Source organism: Canis lupus, chromosome 29, assembly GCF_048164855.1.
Source record: "Canis lupus baileyi chromosome 29, mCanLup2.hap1, whole genome shotgun sequence".
Lineage (NCBI taxonomy): Eukaryota > Metazoa > Chordata > Mammalia > Carnivora > Canidae > Canis > Canis lupus.
In genome coordinates, this window is record NC_132866.1 from 14,352,393 (window position 1) to 14,373,391 (window position 20,999).

General features: G+C 48.5%; 1 protein-coding gene across 4 annotated transcripts in view; it reads left to right on the forward strand.

Moving 5' to 3' along the window:
• The first annotated feature begins 995 nt into the window (after positions 1-995).
• Positions 996-20,999, forward strand: part of GFRA1 (GDNF family receptor alpha 1) — a 203,282-nt gene continuing 183,278 nt past the window's right edge. For 2 of the 4 annotated variants that reach the window (XM_072805182.1, XM_072805184.1), the window contains exons 1-4: positions 1,557-1,722; positions 2,033-2,343; positions 3,184-3,477; positions 4,687-4,770. In XM_072805182.1, the coding sequence (XP_072661283.1) occupies positions 2,304-2,343; positions 3,184-3,477; positions 4,687-4,770 (418 nt within the window). In that variant the 5' untranslated portion in view covers positions 1,557-1,722; positions 2,033-2,303. Of the gene's footprint in view, positions 1,165-1,556; positions 1,723-1,961; positions 2,344-3,183; positions 3,478-4,686; positions 4,771-20,999 lie in introns of those variants that run through there. The other 2 variants (XM_072805183.1, XM_072805185.1) reach the window with 2 other exon arrangements.

The following is a 20,999-nucleotide window of genomic DNA, read 5'->3' on the forward strand; positions in this document are numbered from 1 at the left end:
AGACCGGATTCAAACTCGGTTTCCAGGAATGGGGAACTTGGATGTCTGCAAAGATCCCGAACCCAAGCCCGCCACGGTGGGCTGTTCCGCAGCCCCCTCTCTGGACCCAGTGTAGACTTGGTTGTCCCGGGCGCCCCCCGGTGTACGGGGAGAGGAGTGTGTGTTCGGGACGGAGAAGGGGGGGCGGTGGTGGTGTCCGCAGCAGGGCTGCGAACGAGTGAGTAGTCCCAGAAATTGGGGCGAAAGGCTGTGTACGTGTTGGGCGTTTAAATTTATTATTATTTTTAAATTTACTCTTGGAACCGTCAAGATGGAGGTTAGCTTATAAAATCCCGAAGCCAGGTCTGGTTTAAATGCAGTGGCCCGGGGGGTTCCGCTTTTGTCTCCTTGCCCGAGCTCCGGGAATGAGAGCGAGAGCGAGAGAGGCTGCGTGTGCATATGTGAGTGCGCGCGCGCTGGCGTGGATCGGTGCGTGGGCACATCCTGCGATCTCGGCGCCGAGGGTCCGAGTCCGAGTGCGTCTCTAACGCGCCAAGTCTTGAGTCATAGCCGCGAGTGACGTGGGGAAAAACTTTGTGTTCGGAAGGAGGGTCTGGTTCGATTGCACTAGGACGGAAGAAAGAGCCCTTGTGCATTGTGCCCTTTTGTGTCTGAGTGTGTGTGTGTGTCTGTGACAGCGAGGGGGGGTGGAGAGAGAGAGAGAGAGAGAGAGAGAGAGAGGCACCACTCGCGGCCCGCTGCATAGCGCTGCGTGTCCTGTGCGCGCGTGCTGGGGCGGGCGCCGGGTCCCGCCGCGGACCGCGGTCTCCATCTGCGGCGCCCTGTGCGCGAGCCTCAGAGGGGGCTGGCGGGTGTGCACTGGGGCGGCGGGAGCAGGAGCAGGCCCAGGGGCCTCAGGCTGGGAAATCTGGCCTCGGAACCCGCTAAGCCTCCGCGCGGCTTCCAGGATCCCTCACCGGCATCCGAGAGCAGCGGGGGGCTCTGCTCGGAAATCGTCCTGGCCCAACTCTGCCCCTCTGAGCCTCCAAGATTACCGCATCTTCTTCCTAGCGCAGAGAAGTGAGCCCGGAAAGGGAAGGAAGGGGCGGGGACACCCCTCAAAATAAATAAATAAATAAACAAACTGGCTCCCGTACACAGCTGGACACGGTCGGTTGAGTCCAGGTCGGTGGCATCCGGAGAGAGTTTTCTCATTCTGTGGATCTGGGAACCCATCGCCGCTCCTCCGTCCCCTTCGCCCCTCTTGCAGGCGCCCTTCAAGTTTGGGGTCCCGGGGACGCGCTCGGCTCGGGGCTGCACCTGCCCTGGCGCTCCGGGGCCGCCGGCCGGTGCGCTCGCCCCGGGCGGTGGCGTTGACGAGCCCGAGTCCAGGGCTCTGGGCGAGCGCGAGCGCGGCGCGGACACCGGGGAGGGAGCGGAGGACGCACCGCGGGTAGGGGCGCGCGAGCCGGGTTTCGGCTCCAGCCGGGACGTCGGTTCCCCCTCGCCCGGCTGCCTCTGAAAGGCGGCGAGCCCGGGGAGGAGCGGGGGACGGCGACCGGGGGCAGCGATTGGCGGTTTGGGTGCAGAGGGCCGGCGGCGGAGCGAGCGAGCTGGCTGGAGGAGGGGGCGGCGAACTTCAGCGAGAAGGGGCTCTTCCTGCGCCAGGGCTGGAGAGAGCCGCCGCCGCGCCGTGTGCTTCGACCCCAGGCAGCTGCTGGCTCCGCTCGCGCCGCTCGGAAAGTAACGTGATTTATTTATTTGCTTGCGCTCAGCCTCTTGGGTTGGCCCCGGTAGACACCCCTTGGACTTTGGGAGCTCGCGTCCGACCTCTCCAGCTCCCCCACCCCCGCCCGTGCGGGCGGCTCCCCGGAATACACGTACATGCGCCCCCTCCCCCCCGCGCGCCCCCTTCCTGCGCCCCGACCCGGTTAGGGGTGGGCCCTCACCCGGGCGCTAGAAAGTCCCCCAAGGCGGGAGCAGGGGAGGGCAGAGGGGCGGGGGAGGTTCTAGCGCTCTCGGCTCTCATTTCAAAGCGCGCTCTTCCTTCCAGGTTGGGTCAGACCTGAACCCCTAAAAGCGGAACCGCCTCCCACCCGCGCGCCAGCCGCCCGCCGGGAGCTGAGTCGCCGGCGGCGGTGGCGGCGGACGGACCCGGGAGTTTCCTCTCGCCCTGGATGGAGCTGAACTTTGGGCGGCCGGAGCAGCGCGGCGGGCCGGGGATCGCTGTGTGCTGAGCTCCCCCGACGAGACCCAGCGGCGGCTCGGGATTTTTTTTTTTTTTTTTTGGGGGGGGGGGCGGGGACCAGCTGCGCGCCGGCACCATGTTCCTGGCGACCTTGTACTTCGCGCTGCCGCTCCTGGGTAAGTCGAGGCCGCCGCTCTTCTTCCCAACCCGCGGAGTCTTTCCGAGGGGTACTCGCGGCAGGCCCCCCACCCCCCAAATTGCTGCGCTGTTGCGCTCAGCGTGGGAGGGCGAAGTTCCGTTTTGGGGAAGGGGGTCTTGAATCCTCCGCACCCCGGGCTTGGGAGGCGGGGATGGCGCGGTACTTGCCCGCAGGTTTTGTGCTTGGTTTTTTATCTCCTGTGCTTTTTAATGGCCTATCCTGGCGGAGACTTAAGGGGTGCGAGCCCCCCCCCCCCCCCACTCCACTGCACTCCACCCCGCCCCGTCCCCAGCCCGGGCACCAGCGCTCCTCGAGAGTCCCGGGAGCTCGCGGAGGCGCGGCGGGCGGGTGGGGTGTGGGCGAGCATCGGCCTGGGAGAGCAAACTTCGAAGGGAAAACTTTTCCCCGAATCGTGCCTGAGCGCTCGCAGACCCGGGCTCGTCCGCGCCTCGCCCCGCGCCCAGCCCGCGGCCGCCCTCCTCCCTGGAAAGCCCCGGGCTCCCGTCGGGCGGGGCCGAACCGGCTGCTCCCGCCCGCCTGCCCCGGAGCGGCGGGGCCGGCACGCGCGGTGCGCAGCGCGGGCTCCCGGGCAAACCGCAAAAAGCCCGCAAAACCAGGCGGGGCGGCGGCGGCGTGGGGGGGGGGGAGCAGGCGGCGGGAGATCCCGGGGCGCCAAGAGGACTCCCCCGCGGAGAGGGGCGGGCCCGCGGGCGAGCGCCGGGCACCCCCGGAGCCCGGGCGGGCGCGCGCCCTCCCCGGAGCCCGGGGCTCCGCGTCCCTGCCCGGCCGCCCTCACGCGCCCCCCCTCCGCCCGCAGACGTGCTCCTGGCGGCCGAGGTGAGCGGCGGGGACCGGCTGGACTGCGTGAAAGCCAGCGACCAGTGCCTGAAGGAGCAGAGCTGCAGCACCAAGTACCGCACGCTGAGGCAGTGCGTGGCGGGCAAGGAGACCAACTTCAGCCTGACATCGGGTCTGGAGGCCAAGGACGAGTGCCGCAGTGCCATGGAGGCCCTCAAGCAGAAGTCTCTGTACAACTGCCGCTGCAAGCGGGGCATGAAGAAGGAGAAGAACTGCCTGCGCATCTACTGGAGCATGTACCAGAGCCTGCAGGGTACGCGCCGAGCGTCCTGGCCCCCCACCCCCATCCCTCTCCCCTCCAAGGCAGGCGGGCCCCTCGGCCGGGTCCCGCTGACCTCATCCTCCCTCGCTTCTCCCCAGCTGCAGAATGAGGACCTTTCATTGGCCCCCAGGGACAGCAGCAGCTGGTGTTTGCTGCCTCCCGAGCAGCATTGTTGGGGCCTGGTTGTTGGAAAACCCACGAGGGGGATGGGGGATACCACCCTTCCCCCCACCCCCCCTTGGGCCTGCTGACCTCTCTGAAACCTGGTCAGAGATCTGAAAGGACAGGCCAGGAACTCACAACTTCTCTCCAAGGAGAGAGCTGGCTTCAGAGGGTAATAATACAAAGACTTGCCCTGAATCGTGTCCGGAGTTCCTTGCCTTTCTTCCTCCCTTCTGTGTATTCTGACATAAGATAGAGAATTAAGAATAAAAGGTCCAGCAGAATCTATTCTGTCTTTACCTCCTCCCCAAAACCTGATCAAAGGCAGATGTGTGAAAAACCATTTGTCATCTTAGATTAGCTGAGTCTTGAACCAGCTGGTGTGGTTCAACCTTGGTTAACACAGGCTTGGGGAGCAAAAGGACCGCTTGTCACAAGCATCCATTCCAGTGGGAGTTTCTTCGTCCTTGTGGGCCAGAGGTGGCTGGTGTTTGTAAATCTAACACAAACATCCAGCGCACTGAGTGTCTCTGCTGAGACACCCAAAATTTGTAACATACAGGTTTGACCTCTCAGCCTCTTCCTCTAGAGTCTATTACAATGAAAACCTGTTTTAGAGACTGTTTAATAGCCAGCGTACTGGCTTTCTGACCACATGCCATGTTGAGGAGCAAAGAAATGGGGGCCTCTTTTGGGTCACTTTTCTTCCATTGGCTCCTGGAGGTAAGCTGGGCTGGTGACATCACTGGTTCCTTCCTCTCTTATTTCATTCCTTTGCAAAGAGTGGGAGAGTTTTCTGGCAAGATCAGGCTGGGTTGCTCTCCAGTGTTTTCATGGCACTCTGGGGAGAAAAAGGACAACAGAGGCAGAGGGAATGGAGAATAACCATAGCCAAATAGATGCATTTGAGATCTCTGAAAGTTTCAGCATCTTTTTGTTACACAATCATAACATAATTAGAATTTAGATCCAGCAACAAAAATTCCCTGAAATATGTCTGTTTTCCAGACCTAAGCCCAAGCTTTCTGTTGTTTTTAGGAAATGATCTGCTCGAAGATTCCCCTTATGAACCAGTAAACAGCAGATTGTCTGATATATTCCGGGTGGTCCCATTCCTACCAGGTAAGCAGGTTCGTGTTTTCACTCTGATGCCTTTGCCTGCTTGCAATCCGTTGGCTTGCTTGCATTCTCTTTGGCTCTCGGATAGTGTATAAGTAGATAGTTGAATGGCACAGCGTTTCTGGGAAATTAGAAATAGGATGATGATAATGAAGAAGCAGAATGCCTAGAGATGATTGTATGACTTGAAAGTAATTCTAAATGAAGTAATGTGGTGTGGTGATTTGAAAGAGGTTGGAGGGAGGTGACTTGTTTGAATTTTTTTTCACATTGAAATATGATTGGCTAGCTCTTGCATAGGGAGTGCCACTTCTGTCTGTAGGTGGCAATCATATTCCCTTCTTGCTACATACCATTCGCAGCGCCTCCCTGGAAATGGGATCCGTTTAAATGATGCCACTTATTTTATGAGACTTCTGAAGATAATCTTAGATTGTTGAACAATTTTGGATGGACTCGCTTGTCTGCCTTTGCTTTAAAAGATTAAGCTCTACCATTTGTTAATAATTCTATTTTTAATTTTTCCCCAGCAAGTGTGCCCACGTATCAGAGGATGTATTACTGCCCCCATGGCCCTTTAAAAAGTGGTCTCGTTTCCCATGGTTTGTTTTGTCTCTCTTTGCAATTCTGCGTTTGTTTTGGAAGTGAACTTAGTTTTAAGGATTAAGTTTTTCATAACACTGGCATTCAGACAGCCCCGTAAATAATGAGCAGGATAGTAATTTCTCTTAATGACGTACAGATTCCAGACTGATGTTGTCTTTATTTGTTTACTCTTAAGACATTTTCTCAAGTATATACAGCCATCACAAATGATATGTTTTCTCCGTGGTTATACATAGTGGTGAATGTTGAATTCTGTGAAATGATGGTTTGTTATTGGGGAGAGTGTTCTGGTGTTCTAAACATTTTCTCTTTTCCTGCAGAAAGCCATAGAACCAAGGGAGTATGTAAATACCGATATTATGTGTCAGTGTATCATGTATACATTCATTCACTTACAAACACATATCCATTGAGTACCTACTATGTTCTAGCCATTGGGATTTTGGCAGTGGGCCAGAGACATGTCGCCTCTGCCCTCATGAATCTTAGGGACAGCCAGCAAGTGGCATTTATTAAGCCCCTATTATATTCCAGGCACTGTGTTAGAATTTTTTTTAAAGATTTTATTTATTTCTTTGAGAGAGAGAGAGACAGAGAGAGAGAGCAGGGGGAGGAGCAGAGGGAGAGGGACAAGCAGACTCTGTGCTGAGCACGGAGTCTCACGAGGGGCTCCGTCTCACCACTATCATGACCTGAATGGAAGTCAAAAGTCAGATGCTTAACCGACTGAGCCACCCAGGTGCCCCTGAGTGAGGCTTTTTATCATTGGGGCACATGGGTAGCTCAGTGGTTGAGCGTCTGCCTTTGGCTCAGGTCGTGATCCCGGGGTCCTGGGACTGAGTCCCACATTGGGCTCCCCGCAGGGAGCCTGCCTCTCCCTGTGCCTATGTCTTTGCCTCTCTCTCTCTCTTTCTCATGAATAAATAAATAAATAAATAAATAATCTTTTTTTAAAAAAGATCTTTTTATCATTAACTTAGGTAACCATTTTCATGTGAATCTTAGGTATTATTATTTCCATTTTAGGAATGAGGCAATTGAGGCAGTGTGAGGTTAGGAAACCAGCCCAAGATCATAAAGCTCATGATTAGCAAAACCAGAATTTAAAACCAGACTCGTTTGGTTCTAAGCCTTTGTAATATCTGTCCCTTGCTACCCAGAGTATGGTCTTTTGACCAGTGGCATGGACATCACCTGGGAGTTGGTTAGAAATGTGGAATTTCAGGCTCCATCTAGACCTACTGAATTAGAATTTGTATTTTAAGAAGATCCCTGGGCTGGGTGCTTCATATAGGCATGAGACTTGGGAAGGATTCCTCTATATTATTATTTTGGTTTTGGTTCAGAGGAGAAGTGTGTGTGTGTGTGTGTGTGTGTGTGTGTTTTGGGATAAGATATGAGGGTTTAAGTTTAGTATCAGAGGCATTCATACATTGTCCAAATAATGCTAATAATTTCCACTCCACATCCCTACTAATAATGCTCCTGTCCCCTTGGCCCAGCGAGGGCGGTGTTTCAGGTACCAGAGGAAAGATGCACAGACACCTCTGAGCTCTCATGAGAGCACGTCTGTAAGAACTGGGGTGGGATGTGGCCCATGGTATACCAGGAGTGAACCTGAACTTCCTGGTGCTTTGAGGAGCAGTGCCCCCTGCCTGCTGCCTTCCCCCTAGAAGTCTTACTCCTTAGTCTTTGTGCTGATGCTTGGAGGGATAGGAGCCTTTCTGTGGACAGTGAGAGTGAGGAAGCAGGCAAAGAGGAAGGTTCACTTGGGTTTCAATTTCAGAACTGCTATGGACTGTAGGACTGCAACAGACTCATTTTCTCTCCTTGGCTCTCTCTTTTCTCTCTAGTCCTAATAGCTCATTATTCTGAGGGAAGATTGCGGTCACCTCCAGAACCCACCCATTCACTGGACTCTTCAATTATGTTTTCAATCCTTGCATCCATTCTACAGTTAGAAGGGCTTGGTCATTCCCAGATACCGCTGATTTGTCTGAATTTCTTTTATTGGTATTGGAAATTCTTCTGCATTTGGACCAAGCTTCACTCATTCATTTTCTTGGGTCCCTTTCTCAAACAGGTTTCTTTTCATAGCAAATATGACCCTGACTTTGTGAGACCTGTCCTGCTGAGAACCCAGGAGTCATAATGAATTAATCAGAGCCAGGAAGGCCTTGTCTGGAGCTACATTTTATCTCCCAAGGGCATTGAATTTAGGTTCCAGCACTAATGAGCTTTGACCTCTGACAGTGATGGTGTTCCCTAAGTGGGTATAAGGAAGCCAAATGGAACCTTGAGAGGTTTTAAGTCATTGAATAATGCATATTATCCAGTTTGGCATTTGTAGGATAGGAAAGGACAGAGGAGCAGGATGATAAATGTTGCTCTTCGTGGTTTGAATCTGAGTTTCTAGAACATATCTTCAGTCTTGAAAATCTCTCTGAGGAAACCAGGACAGCAGGGCCTCTGCCTTTTACAGATATGGTAACAATCAGAGTTTCCATATTTGGGTTTCTTTGCCCAATGTGAACAGAATGTTTATCCACATACATTAAGTGTGAGCTGAATCGTCTCACTGAACAAGACATGTTTGACATTTTCGTGTTTCCATTTTCTTCGGACTCCTCAAACCCACAGCCATCTTTGCCATTGTTTATTTGATCACCAGTTAAAAAGCCATATTGAGGTGCTGTCAGTGGCCTGGCAGGAACAAGGAAGGGAACAAAAATGAGATCGAGTCTAAAACCTGTCATCTCTGTTCTGAAGCCTGAGCTGCAGGAAGGATATCAAACAGCCTCGTCAGGCGAGAACTGGGAAATTGCAGTGGGACAGCCCTTGTGGAAATGTGTTGGTAGAAGCATTTGGCCTTGAAAGTACTTTTAAGAGCTACAAGAGGGGCCTTTGTTGTGGGTTGATGTCAGTGTGGTTTTTTGGGGTCTCAAAAAAGGAAGAACCAGGCAGTGAGTGGGAGTGTGTACAAAGGAAAGAGGGAACCAGTGCAAGAAGATGTTGGAGGAGAGGCCACGGAAAAGTATCTTGGGAGCCAAGAGGGCAGAGTCATGTGGGCACACGGAGCCCCAGAAGACGAAACCACCACGTATGTTTCACATCTGCCATGTCTCTGCACCTTAGCTTTGCCTTTTCTTCCTTGTGCAAATTCTAGAAGCAGCAAGAAGTAAATAGTGATTTGAAAGGGACATGAACCTTTTGGCCATGTATTTAGACTCTTTGGAGGGGGAGAGCAAAGTAGCAAGAAATTTTGAAAGTACAGTGGGTGACAAGAAAAGCCTGAGGATGGAGGATCAAGGAGGATAAAAGCACCTCTATGGCAACAAGAGAAAAAGGGGGCTCCGGGGTATCAAAGTATTGACTGGGAGGTCGGATTTTGTAGAGAAGAGTCAAGAGATGCCAGCCCTTTCTCAAAAATCACCAAAGCCAGTGGTATTGCAAATAGGAAGCAAGAAAGATATGGGGAAAGAGATATATTAGGATTTGAACATGCTGACTCTGTTTTGGTGAAAGTCAAAGGTCTAGCTCTCCGGCTCTGTCATCATTTCCTGCCAAGTCCTAGGAGTGGTCTAGACCTTCCCAGAAAGCCTTTAGGATCTTGACATCAGTTCCCATGCAATTGGAAATAGTTGCTTCAGGAGGAGATGCCCCTAAACGCTCTTTTGAGTCTGGCCCCTTTTCCTGAATGAGGCTGTGAATAATAAGCCATGTTTTGCATTTCTGTTTTAATGTGCCGTCATATTTATGTCACTGTGAAAAAAAAAAAGCTTTCTTAAAAATTTTACATGCTGAAGTAGAGTCTTTTAAGGTCCTGTGCTGTCTTGGCAAATCAGGACAGGAGAGAAGTGTTTGTAAATACCAGCTACCGAGGTGTGTGATGGCCCTTTGCTTTCCACTGAGCTCTCCAGAATAGCTCTAATTATGTTGTCCCCATAGTTGAGAATCCCCACTGGTTCCTTATTCTCTGTTCTGACATGTGGTGAACTCCTTCGCGGGCCAGCTTGCACCCGCCTTCCTTCTCCAAGCCCCATCACTCTCTGTCCACTCAAGCAATCCACTCCCTGAGCATTTCATGTGCCTTCACTTCTCTGTGCCTTTGTTCATGCTCTTACCTCTGATGGGGAAGTCTCTGTTAGTTCCCCGAGACCTAGATCCAGTTTCATCTCTGGAGGCCATGCTGGAATTCCCCCAGACAGGCACTTCTACTTGAGATGCTTTCATGCTGCATTTTGCTCTTGCCTTTGTAGTAGCTGTGAACCACAGAGTATTGGACTTATGTATGTGTCTGTCTTCCCACTGGAAAGTTGGGGGACCCGCTTGTTATGCTGGGTGTGTACTCAGCCTTGAGCCTTCCTCCTGGTTCTGAGTAGTCATCTCGTTAAATGTGGGTGCTTGAATGTCAGAGATAGGCCGTAGAGATCTAGTCTGTCGTTCTGTCTTTATAGATTGGAGCTCAGAGAGGGCAAATGACGTGGCCAAGACCACACTACTTGAGGGATGCTCTAGGATCTTTGCGAGGACATGGCAGTGCCTTAGGGGAGGTCAGTGTTGGCCTCTTTCTGTTCCACGTGCTTTCTGGACAAACTTCGTCCAGCCCTGGGACTGCAGCTACCATCTCCCACTGATGACGCAGAGCCTTCCCTCCTATTCCAGCCTCTCCTGAGCTCTCAGCCAGCATTTCCAGCTGAGTCCTGGACAGGTCAGCCTGGATGTATCTCAGTCTTCAAACCCAGCACATACAAAATGTATCTCATCGCCTCTCCCCATGTTCTCCTTACACCTTTCCCTTCCCGGGTCACCTGTCTTATGTATGGCATTGTCTGCCTGACTTAGAAGCTTTGAGGTTCCCGCCACCCCCTCTGCCATCCTCATTCCTTCAGCCAGATCCGTCACCAAGTCTTTTGCAGTCTACCTCCTGTGTTTTGAGTCGCTCTTCTCTCTCTTCATTCCCTAAATGTACTCGTCTTATCTCTCACTTGAAGTTTGCATTGACCTTCCTGACATCCCTGTGTCGAGTTCCTCCCAACCCAACCTGGCCTCCGCATTGGCAGGCCTTATCTTAGCACCCCAGTGATTTAGAGGAACTCTCCAGCTTCAGTCTGCTTCCATAGATTCCTCTACTAACTGACCTTCTATCTCAGCGCAGCCGCCCCATGTCCAAACAAGCCAGTTGACCACCTGCTGTCCCACTAGTGCCCTGGGCAGCTTCACGCCTCCACCCCATTGTGCACGCCAGTGCTTGAGAGAGAACATACGCTCTCGGGTCCTCTGACCTGGGTGCATCCTAGACCCAGGTGCATCCCTTCAGCTTGGGCACCCCACTTGAGCTCACTGTGCCTCAGCTTCCTTGGATATAGAATGAGGTGGAGCTTATTACCTTACAGGTTCTTATGGATTTGAAGATGCCACATGTAAAATACTCACCTAGTCCCCAAAGCATCCTTGGCCCCCAGTGAGTCTCAGTCATTCTTAATGCTATGCCACTGCCACACTTAGCTGTTGGCTCCCTCCTCACTCCAAGACCAGGACTCTTTGCAGCAGATCTGGTTTCCTGGTCATGGAGCAACAAAAGGAGGACAATCCCGAACCTTCAGGAAGGCTGCTCATAAACTACCCTGCACCAAAATGAAAAATCTAGCCTTTATCCAAAGGGCTCTGGAGGAAAGTCCTGTCTCTTAATAACCTCTTTTGAGATTTAACATCCCTTTGGGGAAGGCCTCCCTTATTCCTGCTCTGAATCCCTGTGGTCCTCTGGGGCCCTGTTTTTCCGCTCTTTGGTCGGAAGTGAGTATGCTGCAGCTGGTGATCACCCCGGGTGGGGGCTTTTCCTGTGCTTAAGGATTCTTGTGATCAGCTTTCCCTTCTCAGCTTGACTGATTCCCATTCTTCTAACCTCTCCTCATAAATCTGCTCTCCAGTGCCCCTCAGAGCAAGAAGAATTACTGCTCCCTGAGAAGGGCATGCCTTAAACCTGGGAGAGGCGTCCGTCTCCACAGGCTGTGCTGAGTACACTTACATCTCACTTTCACAGACCACTACTTTTGGTTCGAATTCTTTCCCTCTCCAGCCCCTCAGCACCTCATTTTATTTATTTATTTATTTTTTTTTTGGTGGAGGGTTAGAAAAATAAGAAATTACAAACAGGTTGAGAAAAGGAAAAGGAATTTAAATCACCTAGTCACAGCTCCCAAAGATAACCACTGTAAACGTGTTGATATGAGAGTTTCCAGAATTTTTTCCTTTGTATATGAATCTGCATATGTATTATGCGTGTACACACATACATATATACACACACATATGTCTCTCTCTCTCTCTCTTTTATTTATTTATTTTTTTACAAAGTCATAGGCTACACATACTTTCTGATTACCTGCATGATGACCTGAGGAATGTGTGTCTTCTTGTATCACTGAGCACTTCCCAGAGGCAAATTTTGTTACTTAGATTTACTGTCGACCTCGAGACGTTTCATGGATAAAACAAGCAGGTCACTCTAGTGGCTAGATACTTATGGCCAAGGCCTGACTATTCCAGTGAAGGCTGTGAAAGTAGAGACAGTCAAATATTTTTTGCATAGCGTGACTGTAGGTCCGGTTACCAAGAAGAGGGGAGATAAAACATCAATGAGTGACAGGTAATTGCATGAACTGAAGATTGTTACAAGGTGCAAAATTATTTATAGCCAGTAGGTCCTCATTCCTTTTCCTTAGTCCTCAGAAGTGTTTCTTTCTGCCATCTCATCTCTTAATTATTCTGCTGTCCAATCTTATTCTTTCCTAAGGATGTCCTTTCTTGGTTCTCCGGGATATAGTACCAATTCACAAAAGAAGGTGTCAAATTGTTTGGTGCAAGGAGCACTGGTCTAGGAGTCAGGGGACCAAAGTTCTGCTTCCAGCTGTACCTCTCACTGGCCACTGACCTTGGGCTAGTGTCTACCCTCCCGGAGAGGTAGCTACTCCTTTTTTTAAAATGACAGCAGTGGACTAGAATGATCTCTAACGTATTTTCTTTCTTTTACTAAGGGACTGCATATTGAATCTTGAGTTATACTGGGACTTACTGTTTTTCTTTCGAGCATTATCTTCATACCAAAGAAACTTGTGATCATATATATATATATATATCACATTAATAACCCTTATAAAGCATGATTTATTCAATATACACTTTACTTGAACCAGAATGTGTTTAAAGCATCTCATTTGGATACATGGAAGAAGATGAAACAAAATAAGAAGTAAGTGGGAAAAATAGGGACAAGGGGAAAATGAGATAGGAAAGAGAAAATGAAGCCAGGAAGGAGTGAGTTCAGTAGACACAATGCATGTCAGAAGATTATATTTAAACAAATTAAATTATTAGAAGTGCCGTGCTTGTTTTACAAAGGGATAAATAAAATCACTGGGTTGTAGATGCAGTAGGACTTTTGGAGGTCATTCTAGTCCAATCCCTTTATTCTACTGATAAGAAAACTGAGAGTTCCATAAATTTCTAGGGCAGTAGAACATAAATTGCGCAAGACAGTGATGACAAGTAAAATTAGGTGTGTGTTTGTTTTTAAATTGATATTTGAAACTCTCCACATCCTGGCATTTCCCCCACCTCCTTTAAATTGTCCTTTACCTGCTATGCATCCATTGAGATGGCACACTTGAGTTTTACACCGTGAGGGCAAGAACCACAGCCATTGGCTTTAGTTAAGGGAATCATTGTCTGTTGTTTTGGAATTGTTTCAGAACAAGGGTTAATTAATAAGTCTCTGTTTGGCAACAGGAACCAGAAGCCGGAATGTTAATTTTCATATTTTTTGGCCCCCTTCAGAGTCATCTGCAAGGGAAAGTGAGAAATTATTTTTTTGCTGTAAGCCCTCCCAGCCTTCAGATTAAAAAAAAAATTAATCTTTCATCTGGAATTTTTTGTTAAAGAAGCTAACCACTTCCTGTAATTTAGAGACTCAGCTAGCTGGGTCAGTGATGAAAACGAATGGGTGATTTGCATAAGGGACTAATTTATTATGTCCCCCGGGCATTTCTTTCATCTCTTTCCATTCTAATTAATGTTCTAAGAGGGTCTATCACCATATCAGAAATTAGGGGTGAAAGCAGCCATTGTTAACCTTTATTCTTATGATTTTTTATCTTCTGTGATCTTTTAACCATCTTCTTTTCATATCCAAGAATTTACATAGATAGGGCTGGGGAGTGTGTGGAGAGGAGGTTTCAAGGCTGTGCTATTTTATGATCTTTATTCGAATAGAAGATTATTGTAAAAAATAAAAATGACTCGGGATAGTGGGATAGTTCTCCAACCACAGAGGGAGTTGCAAAATGTACAGAAGCGGACAACCATGGTGCAGAAATTGTTTCCAAATTCGAGTCCCAGAAACACATATAGAAACACGTGTATACACACAGAAAGCTCTAGATGTATTTGTATATCTGCCAGTTCGTGTCTGTGTGTATTGATTGTGTGTACATGAATGTGGCTATCTATATTATTAAACGTTTTGCCTCAAAAAGATCTTCCTTGACATGTGTTTCAGTTGGTTCTGGCTGTGACAAAGGCAGCTGTGTGTGAGAGAGTGTGACACAGCTGAGGAAAGGCAAGAGAACAAGCAATTTCTTCGAAAATCAATTGCAATTTACTCCTACTAAATTGGCCCAAGGTCCGCCCCGTTCAAGCATTAGCATATGACAGACTTTTAATCATTTGGTCAAATGGCCTATTTTTGGCCAAACCACAGCTCCCTGGGGATTCCACCCATCAGTCCCAGAGCTTTGTGATCTTTAGACCTGTGCTCTTTTTTAAAGGGGAGGTAGGTGTGGGGAGAGGAGTGCCCCTGAAGAGTCCTGTGGAGTGCCTTGCACTGTCCAGCCCATTCATGGGCACCATTCCCTTTTGGTCCCCGACTACACTAAAGGCTCCATATTATCTCCAATTCCAGAGGAGGAGACCTGGGGTCAGAGAGGTTGAGTAGCTCTCTCAGGACCACATAGCTGATGAGTGGAAGAGCTCCAATTCTCATCTCGCTCCTGCCTCTCTTTCTGCTGTTACGTGGTGAACTGGACCTTTGGATCCTTTAGGTGGATCTTGAGGTGAAGATATCTAGTCCCTTGTCTCCATCCTTAGTTCCTAGTTTTTCTTCCTCTGTCTTCCACCTTAAAACACCATTCCACAAAGGGCCTCTAATGTCGAAATTCAAGCCAATATCTATTATTTTAGTATTTATCTCTGCATTCTGTTGGGTTCTTAATTGACAGCCGAAATCCAGAACATGCACGCTATTAAAACCATTCCTGCGGAACTGCAGAAATATTAACCAAAGAAGCAATTTCTGGATTGTATCTTTTTTCCATTTCAGTGTGAGATGGAAGGCTTCTAAAGTAGAGCAGAATGCCTAGGGCCATTTTTTGTCATGTTGTCATATAAATAGCATTACACAGTGGTAAAGAAAGGAATACATAGTTTAGTCCCACTCTAAGGTGACCTAATATGCTATTCATTTGTCTTCCACCATGCTGGTACCACTTTCCTTTACGTTTCTCTGAATGGTCTAGGCAGCACCATGCCGACTGTTATTTCTATTACCCTTTGCACATTATCGTTTGGTATACAGTTAATAATGTATGAAAATAAGTATTGATTGCATTCTTTGTAGGAACAGGCCAGCAGGTTTCTTAAAGCCCATGTTTATGAAATGTTTCATTGATCCCTGTTACTATGAGTTTCAAACAAACTCTTGATGAGGAAGATACCAGGAAATCCGTGAATTCTGGAGAGACCCCATTGGGACCACTGTTCTCTTGTGCTCTTGAATGTAGCAAGTGGCATTCAAATGAGAAAAAGGGTGAACAGTCTGAAACTCTAAATATATTACCAATGAGACCTCAGGGGAAATAAAAAAAAATAATTTCAACAGCTGTGAGATGTAATGAGCTAAGGGTTTTGCATGAAATACCTTGGTGTCAACCTTATTTAATAGTAGGTATTCTTAGCCCTACTTGATGCATAAGGAAACTGAGGTCCAGATAAGAAATTTGTCTAAGGGCACACACCTAAGAGTTGGTTGCTGGCTCTCATCCGGGAAGTCTGGCTCCAGAATCTATGCCGTAGCACCCACTTCACATATATAATAGGAGAGACAGTCTTGGGAAAGTTAAGTGCATAAACTGCATGAAGGATTATCACGCATTTTGTACTGAGCTCAATTGATCTATCATCTATCTATCTATCTATCTATCTATCATCTATCATCTATCTATCTATCTATCTAATGCATATATTTATTTTAGAATAAAGAGAAGAATTGATCGGTTGCTGTGATCTCTGTCAATTTTCAGTATTTCAGTATGATGGAATGACATTTCTGACATTCACTCATCTGATATTCATTGAGAACTTACTGTGAGCCTGATGTGAAGTCTAGGTGATTCAGCGGTAAATAGGACTCTCTCTCTCTCTCTCTCTCTCTCTCTCTCTCTTTTTGTTTAGGGATAGGTATAAACAACAAAAACTTATGATGCAAAGTGGTAGGTGAATGAGTAGAACTTCACTGGGCTCATATATAGCCCCAAGGAGGAAATAACTGACTTGATAAGGTTGTGGGTCAGAGAAGACTTGCTGAAGGTGACTTGGGGCTAGGTTTTGAGGAGTGGATAGGAGTTTGGTAAGGAGGGATGGCTGGAGAGGGTATTCTAGGCAGAGACAACCACAAGGGCAAGCGCAACAGGTGTCTGGGGTGCTGGAATTAAGCCACTTGCTATGGCTGGAGCGCTAGGTACAAGCAGTGGTGGAAGCAGAGCCAGGCAGAGAGGCAGGTTTGCCACACTTGGGGGCTGGCCTTTGGTCTCAGCAGACCCAGAGAAGGATGATGGCTAATCTACCTTGGCATTGCTGCATTTTTAGGCTGAATCCTATGGAATTGCCATTTTTGTAGGTCAGCACGGCAGAAAAGCAGAAACTGCGCATGGTTCGACTTAGTATAGTTTTGGGTTGTAAAAGCATACACAGGGCTCTGGATGGTTCTAGACTAGGCCTGATGAGAATGAGTAAGTTCTTATCACTCAAGATAGCTTCTGGGGAAGTAAAAAAAATGGGGCCAGGAGCACTGCGCTGTCAGCCTCAGTTCCTGGTAGACTCAGGGCAAGTGTATGTCGGGTGCAGGTTCCACTCTCCCAGTCTTATCTTCTTTTTGCAGTGGGGGAAAGATGCACAAGGCTCCAGAATGCAAAGACCCAAGTGCACACAGCTCCCCATTTAGATGCCAAAGGTGGGCAGAGGAGCAGGAGTACATGGGGCTGCTTGGGCCTCACAGGATGGTCCTGGGAAGGTGGGTGGGGATGTGTGTAGAGTAGATGACAACATAGCAGACAGGTGCCCGCAGGAATGAGTGTGGGAAGCACAGTAGTCAGGAGCCAGGTCATGAAGGGTCTTAATGATCATGGTAAGAGAGCATGTCACTGAAAATTGTTCTTTAGATGTTGAGTTATCTGGCCAGTGAAAGGAGGTCTGTCCCATGGGGCAGTGGGAATGTGGACAGTCTGGGACTCCTGAGAGGAATGAGTCTCCACCAGCCCCCCTATAGCTTCCCATGCCCAATCCCAGTGCTGCCCTCTGTCCTGGACTCAGGACCAGCTTCCACTTTTTCACTTGTGGACAGTGGCTCAGGCTGTCCTCTTGGCTGGGAGGGATGGCTCTGCCCGGCCTCTCCATGGACCTTTGTTACCCTGATGGATAGAACTTGTTTGGGGGACTCAGTGTATGGGCTTGCATTTTCATTTGTTTTCTGTATATTATTTTATTCTTCTGGTTCTCTAGTCCTGTGTCTCACTTGGCTGTTTTCTGCACCAAATTCTCAACTTGCTTCAGAACCTTTTGCAAGAGAGCGTCTGAATAAAAACTCAAAGATTCTAAATGCAGGGAGTTGTCTTAATTGAAAGAGATGCCCGCTCACCCTGGGGCACGCCTGGTGAGGGAAGGATGAGGAAGGAGGGCTGCTGGGACTGCTGCCAGTAATTACTGGAGCTCACAGAGCTGGTTCGGAAGAATTGACTGAACCCTCTCTCATGTCCTTTCTTGAGCCCAGGATGTGTTCGTGACATTGTATTAATGCTATTGTTGTAGCAGGGGCAGTGGGGAGATGGTGCTGCCCTTTTTGGCTGTAGCTGATCTCTGGGTGGGAACGCACCCAGAGCTGGGCAGCACTTTCCCACATCAAGAATCACCAGGCAGACCATCTGCATTCATTCCAGAGATTGGGGTGGGGCTGGGGAGGGCCAGAAGATGAGGTCCTGATGATCCTGGGAAATTAGGAAATGTGAAAGAGCGGTGGTAAAGAGCAAAAGTCTGGGGGTTAAGCACACCCAGATTTGAGTTCCACATTCCAGCAATTGCTAGCAGTGGAACCATGGGTAAATAGCTACTCTGTTCTAGATTCTGTATCTGAAAATGGGGATAATAAGAGTATCCAATTCATAAGGTTATTGGAGGTAACACTTAGAAAGAGTGCTCGGAAGTGCTCAGTAAGTGGTGGCTGAGTGACTGCTAGTCTTGGCTTCTAATGTGTGCACTAACTCCCTCCTCTCCCAATTTATTAGAATGAAACAGGAATAGGAGTTTATTTGAGTGGATGCAGATCTCTTCTGCTCTGAAAACATAAAATGAAAAAGAGAGGGAGACATCTGTCACCATACCTGAAGTTGAGATCGCTGATTCAATTCAGCCCAAAACTCGGATTATCTACTCTAAAATTGAGAAGCAGTCATGTTTTTGGAGACCTTACTCTGTGACTGGCACTGTGCTGGCTGTTAGGGAGGTGGTGGAGAACCTGAAAGGAAGCCATGGAAGGAGATGGGGGGTGTGGGGAGGAAAGATAAAGGGAAATGTGTGAAGGACAGAAAATTCTAGAAGGAGGTGGCAGGGACTATCGGGGTGTAGGGATATGGGGAGTGGATTCCAGGGGAGCCAAGGCACATTGGTGGGGAAAGAAAAGATGTTCACCCAGCATGGAAAATTTATAGTGGATATTCTAGCCCTAGGTTGAGTGGATGTGAGTGTGGTGAAAACCTAGTGGGTTTATTATTATTATTATTCTCAAGAATGTTTAAAAAATGTAATGTTTGCAAACAAAGTAGAAACAGTGGAAGCATTGTTTTCTATTAACAGTATAGGGTTCACTGGCTATGGGTACTTTTTCATTCTTGTCTTCCAAATTGTAATTTTAAAAGATGAGGCATTTCATATTCAAGAGTTTCCTTTGTCTGAAATAAATTATTCATTTCTACCCAGTTTCAGAAACAATGAACATAATACTTAATGTATCACAATTAAGCGAGTATAGTTTCATATGAAATTATGTTCTGTGCATTTTGGTGGCAAACAGAGCAGTGTATCCTATATCTTGTCGACAGTTGTTCCTCATAAGCAAAACATAAAGAAGTAGAAACTCAGAAATGCATTTTCTTTCCTCTCCCGGTGGAGGAGGGGTAAATTTAGACCCAAGCAGCCTTGTTTTTGACATTCCACAGCTGTTGGTGGCTACCTCGCTCTGCAGAGAAAGGGAACTTGCTGCTTCTATATTGTGCATGGGGTCAGGTGAGGGTCAGAATTCTTGAGCACTACCCATTCATCCCAGTTCCCTTTGTCTGGGTTTGAGATCTTTCTAGAATTGTCTCGTAGAAGGGCATTTGTTAGGGATGTGCTGGCTGAGATTTGCTGGCGATGACTTCCTTTTGGGTTTGGTGGCAACTGCTTTTTGAATGCTGGCTGGTTTATCATGTGTACCTTTACCAAGGATCTGGGTCTTGGAGTACCCTTCTTGTGCCAGGATCTCCTTAATGAAAATAGACATTGCCAGCTAGGGGTGAGATCTCCATAGGAAGCCTCTTCAGGCTTGAAAGTTTAACTGTGACGGTCCCCAGGCATGTTTTTGAGAAGCCTCCAACTCAAGTCCTAGCCCTGAGGTCAGAGTCAGAGCTGGCAGAGTGGTTGTGAAGACATTAATTGTGAAATGCCTGCTGGCTGCCCAGCGGGAGGATTCGAGATGTCTTCATAGGTCATTGCGTTTAATTCTCACAAAAGCCCTGTGGATTGGCCCAGAGTGGAGGTGGGGAGGATTATTCACATTTTTACATAAGAGGAACCCAAAACTCAGAGAAGTCAAGTGATGTGCCTTAGGCCACACAGCTAGTTGGTGGAGGATGCTGAACATGAGCCAAGCTTATCCAGCTCTAAAGACCTAGCTCCTTACATGCTGTTCTGCTTGTTGCCTTTTTGATTGTTAGGTGAAGAACAGAAGCAGTCAGTTGCGAGATGGATTCTCAGCTACCTCTGGTCTAAGCACTAGTTTATATCTGAATGGAAAAAAAAAATGACATCTTTCTAATGTGGGGGGAGATTTGGAAAGTAGTCTCTGGACTTGGCCAGGAGTTTCCCCAGATGCTTCCCTGTTTTGACTCTGGTTTAGTTTGTCGAGCACCTTCCCTGGCTGGTTGGACTGACCACAGGCCCCTAATGATACGGGCATTCTTGTGGTCTTGGCTTCCACTTGTGGGCTGGTACCACAGCTTGGAGTATCTACTGAGTCCCTTGCTCTGACCAATATTTCCTGTGTGAGGTTCAGAGGACCCTGGAGTTTGACTCTGAATTTGAGGAGCTCCCTTATAGAATATATCCATCCAGCTGTCTGCTGGATAGTTCCATCAAGATATTCTGACCAGAAGTCTAGCAAGTTCCCTATTGAACTTTGCTTCTCTCTTCAACCTGGGAGTGAGGCAGAGGCATGTTAGAATCTTAAGGAGATGTCTTTCTCTTTTGAGGGGAGCAGTGTTGTGGTGCATAGAATGTGGATTTGGGGTCAGGCCGGATTTGCATCAGACTTTATCAGATCATGACTTAGGCAAGTTCTTTAATTCCTCTCAGCCTACCTGCCCGATTTGTCAGGTGGAGATAATAGCTACTCCACAGAATCACCATAAGCTTGGGATCTCAGTGGTGCGAGTGTCTAATACACTGTGTGGGGGCCCCAAAATGATAGAAGTTCTTTTTTTAAAGGATTTATCTATTTATTTTAAAGAGAGAGAGAGAAAGAGAGCAAGTGTAGGGGGGAGGAGCAGAGGGAGGGGAAGAAAGAAACTCAGGCAGACTCCATGCTGAGCCCAGAGCCCGAGGCAGGGCTCCATCCCAGGACCCTGAGATCATGACCTGAGCCGAAATCAAGAGTCAGACACTTAACTGACTAAGCCACCCAGGCGCCCCCTGATAGAAATTCTTATTGAACAAATGGGAACATACTCATTGGCCTCCAGACATTTCACTGCACAGAGGGAGGGGATGTGCGAGCCTGGCCCTTGTGCCATCCCTCCAGCTTTCTCGCAGACTTTGTGGCTGCTTCCGCAGACCCCTTCGTGCATTTGTAGTTGCCACCTTGAGATGAAAGCTCGAGGAGCAATCGCCTGGAGCTCCTATCGTCAATAGCAGAGAGCAGCCACACCATGTGGTACCCTGGGTACCTCCCTTGGTATAATCTGTGGCCCTGCCTTCCGGTTACTTAATTTTTCCCAACATTCCCACAACCTGGCAGAGCTGCTGCAGTAGCACCTATGGAGGGTCAG